General features: G+C 36.4%; 1 protein-coding gene, 1 long non-coding RNA gene and 1 pseudogene across 2 annotated transcripts; 1 reads left to right on the forward strand and 2 right to left on the reverse strand.

Moving 5' to 3' along the window:
- Nucleotides 1–1,489: 1,489 nt before the first annotated feature.
- Nucleotides 1,490–1,602, reverse strand: LOC134329657 (5S ribosomal RNA; annotated as a pseudogene).
- Nucleotides 1,603–7,336: 5,734 nt separating this feature from the next.
- LOC134329120 (uncharacterized) lies at nt 7,337–9,691 on the reverse strand. Its single transcript, XR_010014775.1, has 4 exons — nt 9,382–9,691; nt 8,481–8,781; nt 8,099–8,214; nt 7,337–7,884 (listed from the first exon to the last, which is right to left on the reverse strand). It is a non-coding gene; the product is annotated as an uncharacterized LOC134329120 (long non-coding RNA).
- A 2,091-nt stretch (nt 9,692–11,782) lies between these two features.
- Nucleotides 11,783–15,105, forward strand: LOC134328479 (uncharacterized). Its single transcript, XM_063009572.1, has 15 exons — nt 11,783–11,942; nt 12,367–12,404; nt 12,510–12,575; nt 12,831–12,911; nt 13,003–13,101; nt 13,199–13,246; nt 13,319–13,497; nt 13,586–13,655; nt 13,756–13,842; nt 13,929–14,027; nt 14,134–14,197; nt 14,292–14,390; nt 14,494–14,552; nt 14,908–14,945; nt 15,040–15,105. The coding sequence occupies exons 1-12, from the start codon at nt 11,783–11,785 to the stop codon at nt 14,321–14,323; spliced, it is 1,023 nt and encodes a 340-aa protein (XP_062865642.1). The 3' UTR covers nt 14,324–14,390; nt 14,494–14,552; nt 14,908–14,945; nt 15,040–15,105.
- Nucleotides 15,106–16,124: the final 1,019 nt, after the last annotated feature.

Consider the following 16,124-nt stretch of genomic DNA (forward strand, 5'->3'; position numbering starts at 1 on the left):
CCACCTCTCAGAAAATGAGCAAAAACTCTTCAGAATCACTTCTGCATCTTTTACGCCACCATTTGCTTCTCACTCCTCCTTGCTGCAGTGAACTGTTTGGGGAATGGGGGCTGGAGAAGGAAAATGAACTTAAAACGTCTTCCTGTGCAGAAAGGTACATTCATAAAAAGATTTGAATGTTTGATGTAGAACTCAGAATAACACGTTCAGACCATCATTCCATATTAATGCCTGGCTTGTTTTTCTTTCTAAATATCAGTGCAGTTTTAGGTTTGGCCCATATTTTGTCCAGGAGTGTGGACCAATCAAATTACACCCTAATCCAGTCGGAGCCAATTGGAATTTATCTCTCTCTAGATGCGGCCGTTTTTTCAGCCCTTGTCCCGCCCCTCTACAAACCCACAGCCAATCGTGAGTCTGCGTAAAGGTGCACGTCTGCACGACCAGGTGATAGCAGAGCAGATCATTGAAATGAAGAGCTGAAGATTTCAGTGTGTTAGGATGTGTAAGTACCAATTTAAACACGTTTATAAATGTACTTGGTTTTAGACTTTTAACAAACACACCTACAAAAACATTAATGCCGTTTCTGATGAATGCGATGCTTTGCCACTTCTGCGTATTTACTGTAATATGTCTGTAAATGCTTGGTGTAGAGGACTACCTGATCTATTTAGTATTAATCAGCTAATCAATGGCCACTGTATTTTTACTAGGAATGCAGACGTTGGTGTGGTGTGGTTGGATTGGTAGCTAAACTGAAAATCTTCAAGGTTTAAGTGACTTGTAAAGTGGAGTTCAAAATTATCCCCATCTAGTGGTGCTAGAAATAAGTTACATCTGGTTGATGGGATTGTAATATTATTTTACAATTACATTTGTTTTTGTATTATTTGTTATTTTAAACATAATTTATTTTTTGAAAACTGTTCATTGGTTAAAATTAAACAAAAAGTCTCAAGTGGAGGACCAAAGCAATTAATTTATTTATTGATGGTGGTGTTTATGCTTTTGCACTTTAACCTGTGGAGTTTTCAAAAAATCTGTTTAAAATAACAACAAACACAACAACAAATAATCAAAAAATACAACAACAACGAAAAATAAATCACAATACAAATGAATAATGTCACAAATCTTTACCCCATCAACCAGATGTAATTTATTTCTAGCACCACTAGATGAGGATGATGTCAGGACATAATTTTTGAACTCCACTTTAAAAGACACTTTAATGTTGAAGATTTTAATTCGGCTTTTCAGTACAGTTAATAATAAATGCAATAATAATAATAAAAACAACAATGATAAAAGTTATATTGACAAAATAATTTCCTTTTGTACAGCCAGCATGGATAAGTGTTTTACTCAGAATGAAAGTATCAGCTGGCCTTTTTCTTCACGTATTGCTTTGATGATGAAGAAAAAAAGAAAATGTTCGGTTCCTTTGGCAGGAGGTTGAAGTAAAGATGTGTGAGGATAAAATAAAAGCTTACAGCACCTGGTATTCCCAGACGGTCTCCCATCCAAGTACTAACCAGGCCCGACCCTGCTTAGAGATCGGACGAGATCGGGCGTTCTCAGGGTGGTGTGGCCGTAAGCGAGAGACGCTACTCTGTAAAACATTTCACGTTGGTTAAACTCAGAAACTTAAGTTCACCTGCTGCCTTAAAAAGCTGAGTAAACTCAACTTGAAGAAAACTGTTGTAACAACTCAAGAAGTTAAGTTAAAAAGTTGTTTAACTAATGATTATTCATTGTTTTAACTTGATGCACTGAGTCAAAATAACTTACTATGTTTATGTTATTCATTTTAGAAAATGAGCTATCTAGTCAAATAAACATACAATTCCTCACTATTTTAACACACACTTTTAAGTTCATAAAACTTCAGCTATATTCACATAACTTATTGTCTAAAGTTAACAGTGCTTATGTTCATCATTTCTAGACTTGACTAATAAATGTTTCCCAGTTTCTTTAAACTTTACAATGAATCAACTTACAACTTCTGTTTATAAATAACATTTATTTAAACAACAAATATTTCATAAGTCACCTTGGCTCTTGGTACATCTTTTAAAAAGGCAATGTGTCCCCAAAATAAAAACAGTGCCACGTTTTAACACATTTATTGCAAACAGGTTCCATAAACGTTGTTTAGGAATAAATCTGCTCTTTGTAGTGCTGTTGTATTCTTCCTTGACCATTTCCACTTCATGAAAGGGATCTTCAGAACTCTGCAGAGAGAAAAACAAGACTGCTAAATTATGTTCTCAAAAATGTATGTGAATAAAATTATTATCTGGATAGTGAGGTATTTAGGTCTCTTTATTCATCCCTACATAGGTCAATTAAACCCAATTACAACTTTAAAAAGAAATACAAATTATTTAACACTCAGCATATCAACACAGTATAAAAACGCACAAAAATAAGTCGTTATTTACCTTTGAAAGTGGATGGCTAATGAATTAGCTAGCTAGCTAACATAATCTTTACCACTGTTAGCTTACCCGAGCACGCATGCAGACGTTTCGTTTAAAAGCAAACCAAAGTTTATTTCGCCCCAGTTAACATTCCGTTATACTCATTACAGCACAAAACAACACAACCACCATTTAAAATATCTGCCATGGACCCAAGTGGTGTATTAGCTAACTGTTAACCTAATGTTAAGCGATCATGGCCTCGGCAAACATAACGAAACGAGTAAATCAGTCAGTTCTGTCACATTTAATGGTCGGCGTACATAATTTCACTTTTTATCACACAGATTTTAAACATTGATAAACTCACCTGCTTCCCGCCATTGATGCTTTCAGTAGTAAACGCAATCCGCAATTCATTTACCTCAAACTGTCCAGAGTCAGGTGTGTCCCTCCGCCGCTAAATGTAGTCCACTATGGTATAATGTGTGTTATTCTTGTTTTTATCAGTATTAATATTAATGGCTTTCCGTCTTTGAAAAAAAAAATGGTTAGCCCCATGCTCCCATTGTTTTAACGTTTTAAAAAACATTATTGTTCTGTCTAACTCAAAAATGGTGCCCACCTATAGGAATAGCCCACTCTTTCCCCTTCTCTTTTGTTTAACTGATAACTTACAGACATGAGTTAAATGAACATTGACAACATAGAAAAACTAACAAGTAGTCAAGACAACTGATTATTTTACGTTAGATTTTCTGAAAACTTATTAACCTGAGTTCAAAATCCAAAACTTGTCATGACAATTTGAGTTGAAACGAAGAAATGAGTTCACATAACTTATTGAGGCTGAAATGTTTTACAGTGTACAAATAGTTTCCCTTTTAAATACGTCCATCATTCAGCCTTTCACTTCAGTATGTTTAGTCTTTTTCTTTCTCTATTCTACATGCCCCATTTTAAAAAGCGTCTCATAGTTCCTATGTTCCAGAAAAGTCGTCATTTCATACCTGCAACATCTTACAAAAACACTTGGGACGGGGGAGCCTTTATTATGGAGGTAAATATGTAGCAAAAGTTTTGCACCTGTGAAAACGAAATCTGTAAAATTTGTACCTGTAAAAAATAAATTTGTAACTGTAAAAAAAATCTGTAATATTTTTATCTGTAAAAATTAAATCTGTAACTGTAAAAAAGATTTGTACCTGTAAAAAATAAATTTGTAACTGTAAAAAAGATTTGTACCTGTAAAAAAATAAATCTGTAACTGTAAAAAAGATTTGTACCTGTAAAAAATAAATTTGTAACTGTAAAAAAGATTTGTACCTGTAAAAAATAAATTTGTACTTTTATTTTCGATGTGAGAATAAAAACATTGCAGCACAGTTTCAAATCTGCCCGCCACGAGTTTTGCAACAAATATCTGTCAGCCTGCTGCAACACTGATCTGTACGGTGGCCCGCTGAGTCAAAACACAATAACAGTTACAAAACAAACAAAAGCTGACAACACAACAACAATAAGGAAAAACGTGAAATACAATAAGACAACACAACAACAATAAGGGAGAACGCGAATATATTAAGACAACACAACAACAATAAGGGAGAACGCGAATATATTAAGACAACACAACAACAATAAGGGAGAACGCGAATATATTAAGACAACACAACAACAATAAGGGAGAACGCGAATATATTAAGACAACACAAATGCTTTAAGGTGGAACGCAATTACATTAAGGGAACACAACGAAATTAAGGAAACACGAATACAAATCTACAACGGAAATGCTCCCGGTCACTAGAGGGCGTCTCTATCATTTTTTATCTGTATGAACACTGCAGCAAAAGAAGCAAGAAGCAGAGCAGCGTAGTGCAGAGCATCTGGCTTCGGTTTAACTTTAACATTCAGTGATATAATTCTAAATAAAATTGAGCTTTTTAGTGTCGGCGGTTTGACTGTATAGCGCTTTAGCTATTAGCTTGCCAAATTTCTAACATATTTGCAAAATCAACTAACTTGAGTTTTAAACGGACTGTCATATTGTGCCACGCTTTTACAGTTTAACATGTTTTAATGTCATAAACCATTTAACAGTATATTCACAATGTATTAGTTAGTTATCATTAATCATTTTAAGCGTACATACTCATGCCCATTAGTAATATTCTACGTTCGTTTGACATTCGGCATTCTAGTTTAAATAAGTGCTTGAAAAAACACCTAAGACTTATTTTATTAATTTTTACACATGAAAATAGGCAACATACTTAAAAAGCAATTTAATTTTAAATTTAAGATTACGTCTATTGTTTAAAAAATTCTTTTAATTTTTTTTTTCGGAAAAAGGAATCCATTAAAGTGTCATATAATTTGATGTATTAATGTCAAACTAATTTTTATATACACACATCATTGTCTCTCACCTACTACAAACCTTGTACAAAACAATACAAAAAATGTCTTTCTTTTATAATAATTTGATTGTGCAAATAAATAAGTCTTGTATTATTTGATTAGATTAATGTCAAACCATTTTTATATATATAAATGATATAAATGACATAAATGAACAGAACTGTAAAATATAAATATTATACAATTATTGATCTTAACTAGAAACTAAAATAAATGATTTAATAATGTAAAGAAGTTTGTAGGTGAGGGGTATGTACTGTATGTGTAAATATAAAATAGTTTACATTAATAAATTTAATCATATCAAATAATTCCATAATTTATAATTATCCTATATGAAATAAGGTAATATAGCCGTTATTTGTCATATATACCTATACAGATGTGCAGTACAATGATCATACATCTTAACTATACATTTAAATAAAATACAACTAAAAATGTAACTAAAAAAAGTTGTTAGTAAATGGGAAACATTGATGTTTGTACTAATAAATGAAATTATACGAGACCTGCATAATTCATCTCCAATATAAAATGATCAGATTTATTGATCTTTATTTAAAATTAATATAAAAATAGTTTGTAGTAGGTGAGAAACATTGATGTGTTTGTATAAAAATGGTTTGACGTGAATTTATCAAAAGCTCGATTTTATTTAGAATTATATCACTGAAAGTTAAAGTTAAACCGAAGCCAGATGCTCTGCACTACGCTGCTCTTCTTCTTGCTTCTTTTGCTGCAGTGTTCATACAGATAAAAAATGATAGAGACGCCCTCTAGTGACCGGGAGCATTTCCGTTGTAGATTTGTATTCGTGTTTCCTTAATTTCGTTGTGTTCCCTTAATGTAATTGCGTTCCACCTTAAAGCATTTGTGTTGTCTTAATATATTCGCGTTCTCCCTTATTGTTGTTGTGTTGTCTTAATATATTCGCGTTCTCCCTTATTGTTGTTGTGTTGTCTTAATATTTTCGCGTTCTCCCTTATTGTTGTTGTGTTGTCTTAATATGTTCGCGTTCTCCCTTATTGTTGTTGTGTTGTCTTATTGTATTTCGCGTTCTCCCTTATTGTTGTTGTGTTGTCTTAATATATTCGCGTTCTCCCTTATTGTTGTTGTGTTTTCTTAATATATTCGCGTTCTCCCTTATTGTTGTTGTGTTGTCTTAATATATTCGCGTTCTCCCTTATTGTTGTTGTGTTGTCTTAATATTTTCGCGTTCTCCCTTATTGTTGTTGTGTTGTCTTAATATGTTCGCGTTCTCCCTTATTGTTGTTGTGTTGTCTTATTGTATTTCGCGTTCTCCCTTATTGTTGTTGTGTTGTCTTATTGTATTTCGCGTTCTCCCTTATTGTTGTTGTGTTGTCTTAATATATTCGCGTTCTCCCTTAATGTTGTTGTGTTGTCTTAATATATTCGCGTTCTCCCTTATTGTTGTTGTGTTGTCTTAATATGTTCGCGTTCTCCCTTATTGTTGTTGTGTTGTCTTAATATGTTCGCGTTCTCCCTTATTGTTGTTGTGTTGTCTTAATATGTTCGCGTTCTCCCTTATTGTTGTTGTGTTGTCTTATTGTATTCACATTTTTCCTTATTGTCGTTGTGTTGTCTTATTGTATTTCGCGTTTTTCCTTATTGTTGTGTTGTCAGCTTTCGTTTGTTTTGTAAATGTTATTGTGTTTTGACTCAGCGGGCCACCGTAGATCTGTACCTGTAGCTGCAGGGGCGGGGCTTAGGGGCGCAGGGGGCGGGACTACTGGGGAGATAGACGTAATTACCGACCAATCAAAAGAGCTTGTTTTTAGAGCAGCAAGAAGCGTGTCGATCACAAAGTTTCAGTGTAGTTGGATCAGAACATCATAACTCACGTTATAACTTCCTTATTAGTGTTGCTGTGGGTTTTATGTTGGATGTTTGCTGCGTGTTGTCTGCTAGTTAATGTGTTAATGCGTTTAACCCTGCTGGTTTTATAGTGGACATTCGTCTGACATTCCAGTTTCTTTCATCTCGTTCTCGGCTAATAAACATTCAAAAGCGAATAAACCTGCACGAACTGACTCTGCAGTAAACAAAGCACAAACTACAATCTAATATGTTTTTAAAAGTCTTTCTGTTTATTTTTATTTAACGCTATTTCGTGATTCCCAGGAAAAAATGTACTGTGAAATTTCATAGTAAAACTGAAATATTTTCCAGTTCTACTTTGAAATTTTGATGGTAATTTGGCCACTTCATGGTTCTACTGTGAACTTTCATAGTAGTCCAGTTGACAGTTCCACTATCAACTTTCACAGTAAAACACTGAATTATTTCACAGTTCTACTATAAACAATTTCAAAGTAAAACTGTAAGCCTGATTAATTATTTTACTATGATGTTTAACAGTTCCACTGTAAACTTGGTAAACAGTTTTACCCTGGACTTCACAGTTTACTTTGTAATTACTGTACTTTGACATTAATTATACAATACAATACAATACAATGTATAGATCTCACAACTCCATTTATTCAGCAACGGTATAATTTCAAACACAGGCACAAAAACAACTGGTAAGGATTCCTTCTAAATGGTAAACTGATAACACATGTACCAACTCGGCATTCTATAATGTAATGTTAAATGCATTAAAATAATAGTAATATAAAAAATAATAGTAATAGATTGTATTTGTTATATAATAACATAATTATATTACACTTAATAATTTATTTTACGATGGTAATTATACAATAATATAATTTTATTATACAGTAATATATACAATTATAAATAAACTGAATAATGTATTGTGGTATAAATCTATATATAAACTCTATACATACATAATGAAAAATCTAATTCATAAGCATTCCTTATGCATTTAATTATGGCAGTATTGGGTGCTTGGATGTGTCCTATGTCTGAGTGTGTGTGGGGGCGTGAATTGTGACATGAATTACACCTCTTGTTTTCCTAGCTTGTCCACATTGTTGAATTTGCTGGTGAAGTACACTTTCTGGACCTCCTTCATGGGGAAAATCTGTTCGGCCACCTTTAAAAATGCAAAAAAATAAATAAATAAATAAATAAATAAAAATAATCAAACATTTGCCGCCATCACCTCTAAGCTACAGGGGCCCTAATATATTTCATCAGCAATGTCTTACATTTGATGTATCATAAGGCATATATTTGGTAAGCGTATCATTAATTACCATTAATTGTTATGGTGCAAAAAATATTTATTGCTGAAAAACATGACTTACCTTCATCTGCACTAAAGCACTGACACAGACAGATCTTCTCTCTTTTTAATTTCATTATTTTAGTAGCTCAGACTGCCTTAAGATGGATTGGCATGGCCCGTCTGATTCACTAGTTACTACAGTAGAAAAAGAATCAAACAATTAATATCAGCAGCTATGCAATCAGTACACAGTTTAGCATTTAGTAACACACCCAACAGAAGCTGAAAACAGTCAGGGCTTTAAGCATATATAGATATGCAGGCGGGCACAAAGGTGGATGAATGGATGGATGAAAAGACATTGTCAGCACCAAAACTGTAAAGAAGTGAGTTGTTTTACATATTTTAACAAAAATTTATTTTAAACACAATCTGTTTTTAAAAAATCAATTAGCACCTACTTCAAGTTTCCGAGATCCAGGCCTCCTTGTAATTTTCACTTTTACAGCATAGTCCTAGAATGAAATGATTTAGAATATGTAGTTATCTGAGTTATCTACAAAAACAGTAACATTCTGTGGATGTGGTTGTAAAGCAATGTACTAAAATGTGCTGCTACTATCATGAACTAGAATATGGAAAACCATCCTTATGTGCTGATGTGCATGTAGGCAGATACTGTTATCTACAATACCCGGGTCTTCTCTGTCGGACACTGAGACTCTCTCAACCTCAGCAGCCCTCCTTGACGTGACCATTTTCCTGAAATAAAAATACTGTTTTTAATTTCATATTTAAAATATGTAGTTAACAGAATGCTAAAGTAGCTTAAACACAGTGGCACAAATGCATGGTTTTCCCTGGGTTGTTGGTGGGCTTACAATTTTAAGAGCAACTTGCAGGTTAACGTCCACATTTAATTAATGTAGAGATATGCGTATAAATAAGACATAAAAGGTGAATTGTCTCGTAGGAAGTATTAAAAGCATTAACAAACTTGTCTATGTTCATTTCTTAGTACTATTATCTGTACACTTAAAATCATACAAAGTGAAAGGTTTATTATAGTGCAGTTCAGCACTGTAACAACACTATAAACTAAGTACTAATTGTACCAGTCTTAACGCGTTGCAAGCATTACTAGGCATTTAAAAAGTGCACAATCAACTACCGTCAGCTAACAGACTGTTAATGCTAATGGTTTAGTTTAGTAACGTCCCAAGTAACTAATTTGAAGACATAGAATCCTGAGACCTGTGTTATCTTCGGCTTTCTAATATGGCCACTTATTTTTAATAACATTTCAGGCACAGTAAAGATATTATTGTGTATTATTATAAACTGTTTAAGTTTTTGACTTACCATAGAACTTCAGGAGTTTAGCATGTTAGCAGGGCGCCGCTTCACCAACGTCTTTTTATCCATTTCTCACTTTCCAGATAACAGTTTAGCCGTTGACGAGATTACCGTCGTCAGATTCTTGTCCTTTAATAAGTTCTGACTCAATAACACATGTGGCAGGAACTTTATCTTTAAGCAGATACACAGCGCGGACTTTAACAGACTCGTTTGTGAGAATTAAATCACTGAAACTGAGACTAAATTTGTATTTCCGCGGTTCACCTGACGCGAAGCTCGAGACACTTGTTTGAGATAACGGTCTCAAATCAAGTGCGCATGTGCGCATGCCCAGATGTCCAGGCTGACATGATGTGTGTAGAAGAGAGGTTTGCGCAGAATAGGCTTAATAAAAGGTTATAAAGTCATCTGTCTGATGTAATATTGATGTAATGTAATATTTGTCCTGTCTGCATGAGGTTATTTGTATTTTTGTAATATTTTAAATATGTAAATCTGTGCTGTATTCTTTTTTTATTGGAATATTGTTAATCATCTAGTTTTTTAGATGTAAATAATGTCTTTTTGACATGTTTTTCATGTCATGTAATTAACTTACTCCCACACACATACACTCCTTTCATTCACATACATCCTTTAAATAATACATAAATATTATATACATTATTATTGTCTTGATATTTGTATCTTGTCATTTACCTATATGATCATAGTTAAACTGTAAATTATTGTAAACATCAAACATTAGAAGAGGTGACTATGAACTATTCTTAGTTGAACTTTAAACTGTAAGTTGACTGAATTTCACAATTCAACAATATCATGTTTACAGTTGAACTGTAAACTTCACAGTCAATATTATTAAACACTGAAAAGGTTACCATGAACTTCGTGGTAACATGAGAGTTCACAGTTGTACTCATGGTCAAACTGTAAAAGTGACAGTAGAACTGTGAACTATTATGGTTCAACTGTAAACTTAACAGTTTTACTGTAAACTTCACAGTCAATATTATTAAACACTGAAAAGGTTAGAATGAACTTCATGGTAACATGAGAGTTCACAGTTGTACTCATGGTCAAACTGTAAAAATGACAGTAGAACTGTGAACTATTATGGTTCAACTGTAAACTTAACAGTTTTACTGTAAAACTTCACAGTACATTTTTTCCTGGGCATACACTAACACGCGCACACACAAGAGAACCACACACATAAACACACACTCATACACGAACACACACACACACAGACACAAACTTACTTGCACATACACTAACACGCGCACACACAAGAGAACCACACACAAACACACACTCATACACGAACACACACACACACAGACACAAACTTACTTGCACATACACTAACACGCGCACACACAAGAGAACCACACACAAACACACACTCATACACGAACACACACACACACAGACACAAACTTACTTGCACATACACTAACACGCGCACACACAAGAGAACCACACACATAAACACACACTCGCACCCACAAAGTCCCATGCATGCGTGCATACACACACACACTTAGACTGTGACACGTAACTACTCGCAAACTTACATGCTCGTACACTACCTCGCGCACACACACACGAGATCCACACACTTGCACGCATGCATACACACACACACACTGCATTGCATGCATACATACTTACACACACTTAGACTGTGACACGTAACCACTCCCATGCATGCATACATACACATTTACACACACACACACACACACACACACTTAGATTGTGACACTTAACTACTCGCATACACACACACACACACACACTGATAAACAAACTTACATGCGCACACGCACTAAATGATGTATTGTACTACTGTGTCTGTATCACTTGCATCTTTGCACAATATTGCAATTTGCACAAGTTTGTGCATGTTTAGAATCCTGAAAAGAATAAAAAATTATTAATATCTTAGTGTATTATGTAAATATTATTATTAAAAGCTTTGTAATGTTTTTAAAGCGCTAATGCCCGTTTCGCTCCCTTTCTGCACTGGAGAGTTCCGTGGAATCGGTTCGTTGAAATGAACACGGCAAGGAATCGACTCTTCAGTGTAGTAGCGTGAAATGGGTGCGCTGATTCTGATCGACTCGTAGAATCAAACCAATTATTAATATTAGTTGTTATTCGTTTTATAATTAAACATCTACTTTTAAGACGTAATGAAATATCTAAAATGAAATAAGACACGTTCCTCGATTCATGAAATGATTCGGTGATGAGCACGTGACCGGTTCTCAGGTTGTTATAGGCAGAGCCCTTAGTAACCAGCCTCATTAGTGTCTCCGCTTAGCTAAGAGACAGACGTGTTTCTCAGAGCTCCGTAGATTTCTCTTTTTACAGCTTATCTACTGTACAAGCAGTCATGGACCTTGGCAAATTCCTGCCTAAAATCACTGAGGGAAGTCTCAGGAAGGTGGCGTGCGCCGCTGGCGTGGTACTGTTGGGTTCAGCCGGCTTCATTTATTACCGGCGTTGGCGCAGAACCAACCCGCCACCTGAGCTCTCTCAGCCGGCCACGAATGGTAAACAAACCCCCCCCCCCCCCCCCCCCCCCCCCCCCCCCCCCCCCCCCCCGGTCAGTTAGCTATTAACCGTTAGCTAATAAGCTTTGTGCACTCTGGTTGGCTAAAGTCAGTTCTGTACCGGACACTGATAGATAAATGTATTCATTAATTAATAAAATAACGAAGAAATGAGTGATTTGCCGTAAAAAGCAACTTTGTATCCAGATTGTAACATAAACACGAAGTGTTTCAAAACACACCCAATGTCGCACACTGTACAGTTCATTTCTAATCACGCCCTATTTCAGAACACGCATTATTTAGATCATACATTATGAATCTATATACATTCTCCACTTGCTTTAACAATGTTTGTGCACCTACCACAAATAAATTAATACAATAACAATACGAATTCTTTTATTACTTTATTCTATTGTAGACTACGAAGAAAGACCGGATGAGACCAGTGATCTTCAGGTACGTCTAATTCAGGATAAAACTGTGACACTACACTTACATCATATCGCTTTATATTTATTTGTTGTGTGTGTGTGTGTGTATATATGTGTGTTCATTTTCAAGGTCGACATGCCAAACTGGCAACTGGTGGCTAATGACCCGCTGCCCACAGAGGAACCCGTGCTTCCGGTAGTATGTCTTGTATTTTAGGTTAGGGGTGGGAGAGAGGTCATGGTCATTACATCTGACACATTATTAGTGAGTGAAATTTAATGGGTTTAATGGGAGGCCCTAAATGGCCATGAATTCAAAAACCAGTCGAGGCCCAGTGGCGGTTCAGGATCCCTCTCATCTCTGATTTTTTTATTGTTTAGAGTGTTTGTTGTGTGCTATGAAAATGTTTCGAAAAGAAAGATTTCTGATCTCTGTGCTGTCATTTTACAGCATTCTGGCAACTGCGAACTGCAGAGCGCATCCAGAATCATCCGGTTCCTCTCGAGCGAAAGTCACCGTTCTCGGTCTGAGGTATTCAAATATGTTGCAGTGTTGCAACTGTGACACAAACGTATCATCCGGTCTATGACTACTAATCTATGCTCTTGTGTTTGTTTAATAGTCAGTGCAGCTCAGACGATGCTCTGTGTGTGTGGTACAAGGGTCAGAGATCCAGCAGTGGTGGTTCACCATTGCTGAGAGCTGCCGTGTAAATCATGTTGTAAGAGCAGATCATTCACCTCCAGCTTCGTTTCGATTAGATGAGGATTTGTGTGCAGTCGTATGTTTTGAGTTTAAGTTGAGATGCTCTTTTGCAGGGTTTCCCTTACTACACCACCAGTGAGGTTTCTTTCACTGGCATACAGGTTAGAGCTCGTCTATTGTGTCCCGGACGTCTGTTGGTTTGCCCAACATCTTGATATTTGTTTTATTTTCAGCAAACCTTCCACGAGGTGACCAGGGACTGCAGCCAGCTGTGGGCCGACGGACAGGAGGATGCTGCTCACTGTGTGGAGAACGCCACCTTTCAAACACCGGACATGGACTCCGGGACTGACTCCGAGGGCAGCGACGAGGGCAGTCTTTCTCCCGAGGAGAGCGAGGTGCATTTCATCAGGTCAGGATCGTCCTCGGGTCATTTTAGTGGTATTTGATACATGGCCGACTAAGTCTTACAGAAAGATTCATTCTAACCTCGTTACCAGCTGCCACCCGAAGGACTGCGGCATCGCAGACGTCGCCCTGAAGCTGCCTGCACTCCGTGAGGTGTTCTCTGTGAGTACACCCTGAACCTCTCCCGTCTCTCTGATCACCGGACGTTACCACACTTACGGATTTCCTCGTGTTCTGACCTTGTGCTTCATCTCCTGTTCAGACCCTGTTGACCAGCGTTCACCTCCAGAACTTGCTGTTTGTGAGCGGCAAAGAGCTGGTGATGCACCTAGCCACCCTGAACGAGCGGGTGACTGATCTCACCGGGTTACCTGAAGCGGTTACCTAAAGAAACGAAGCAGTGTGTATTAAGAATGCGATTCTTTTTTTGGACAGGATGTGCTCGAGGTGCAGCTCTCTTACGAGGCTCTGATCCGCTTCCTAAGAGGAGCAGCCAATCGGAGCTCAATCGAGCTGGAGATGTCCGAGATGCAGGTAAAAAGAAAGGTTTCTCTGTATAGGGGTACCTAAAGCCCCCCAGAGTTCCACAGCTGGATTGATATTGGATTGTTCTAATACTTTTTAACGTTTCTCATTTCAGCTGAACTTTCTCGATGTGCTGTACGAACTCGTCGTCTTCGTCTTACGACTCTGCACCCGAGTTTGTGAGTGACTTATCGGCAGCTTTGATCTCATCCTATGATCATTCTCCATTCCAGTGGCCATAAAGTAAAAGTGTCTTATTCTTCTTGCCCAAAGATGGACGGAGGATTCCTGGATCCACTGTTTAAGCACATCATGAGTTGGGACCCAGAGATCTGGGAAACTGCTGCTCAGCGGTGCTTCCTGGCTCTTCAAGTAAGCGTCCGACATTTAATTTCACCCCACGTTACACGTCGTGAAGGAGAGTTTTTATTCTCACTGATATCATGTTGGAAATGTGTGTGTTTTTCGTTGATAGGATCAGCTGACAGCTCACTTTATTAGGAACACTTTCTTGTTGCTCAGATTTCTCGGTAGGTAAGTATGCCGTTTTTATCATTTTTATGACGAACAAACACTAATGGTATACCCACTAAGCCACTATGCGGCCCATATGTAACACCTGTGTAGGAGGAGTTGTGTTATTGGACCAGTTCTAGATTCGTAGGGGGAGTGGTGCAATTACAAATGATCAGAGACAACCACAAAATGTCATTAATTTAATATTTAGTTCTCAAGGAAAAGAAAAAATGACACCTAATTATATATTTAAATATATATATTTATAATTGTTACAAGTCTTATTCAAGATGTACTAGTCCAATTATCAATTATAGGTTGGGATATATATATATTTTGTTGTATTTCCTAATTAACTTTATTGTTTATTTAGCGGGACTGCAAATTTTACTCAGTATACGGAGTAGTAAGGTAAGTACATTTATGTTATCAATTTACTATTATATTTTCCTTCTACTTAGGTTGAGTGTTATGAATTAACTTTTTTTTTCTTTCTTTTTTCTAGGTTTCACAGAATCCCTCTTTACAAAGAAAAAAAAATTGGTTAACAGTTTTGTGATTTCAAAGGAATAAACAATAAAATACAATTTTTGGTTGACTTCCCTTACTCTTTGGAGCTTCAAAGTACCAATACCATGCAATATCAATTTACCAAACACCTTAACATTAGTAGAGTCCGTATGAAAATGAACACTGTAACTCTTTAGACCAGTGGTTCTCAAACTTTTTTGACCAAGTACCACCCATTATCAAACCAAAAGTTCCAAGTACCACCTATGTTTCTCATCACAGAACCACATATGGCACACATTAATTAGGTGTAGGTGTGTGTGTGTGTGTGTGTATATTAGTGATGGGAATTATGGCTTCTTGAAGGGAGTCGGATCTTTTGGCTCGGTTCCTTTTAAAGAGCTGTTCAAAGAAATGGCTCTTCGTTCTTCGGGAGGCGCTACTGGGTAAACTATAAGACACCCCCGATATTAATATCAAATTTTGCTACCTTGCCTTAAATGTTCCTAATTCAAACAACACTTAAATGAGAAAAAAAGATGGTTGCATTTCATTAAGTTTCAGAAAAAATCCTCTTTTGTGCAGAGATGCGACTGTTTGTTTCTGCTTTAAAACATAAGCACAATGAAATAATCAGATTTAACACAATTAAACAAGTTTATAGTTTATTTCTCAATTATTTGTCACTATACTACTAGCGCTAGCTCTCTCTCTCTCTCTGTGTGTGTGTGTGTGTGTGTGTGTGTGTGTATGAGTATGCATGCGTGCGAGTGTGTGTTTATGTGTGTGGTGTTAGTGTATGTGAATGTAAGTGTGTGTGTGTGTCTCGCGTTCAATAGAATCGGATCGTTCACAAACGACTCATCACTAGTATATATATGCAGTTGCCACTGACCATTACAGTGAGTGCGCCTGTTTAGCGGAGCAGCCTGGTGATGTCAGGAACGAGATCAGTGAGATTCAAACGCAGATCTGCTCTGACAAAAGCGTTTCGGAAATTTCGAGATGGAAACCGCGAACGTGAAGTATAGACGTAATGAAGTACGGTGTCTGCGTAGCCCCGAAAATTTTTAAAAACAC

The sequence above is a fragment of the Trichomycterus rosablanca genome, chromosome 15 (genome assembly GCF_030014385.1).
Source record: "Trichomycterus rosablanca isolate fTriRos1 chromosome 15, fTriRos1.hap1, whole genome shotgun sequence".
In the NCBI taxonomy this organism is placed as follows: domain Eukaryota; kingdom Metazoa; phylum Chordata; class Actinopteri; order Siluriformes; family Trichomycteridae; genus Trichomycterus; species Trichomycterus rosablanca.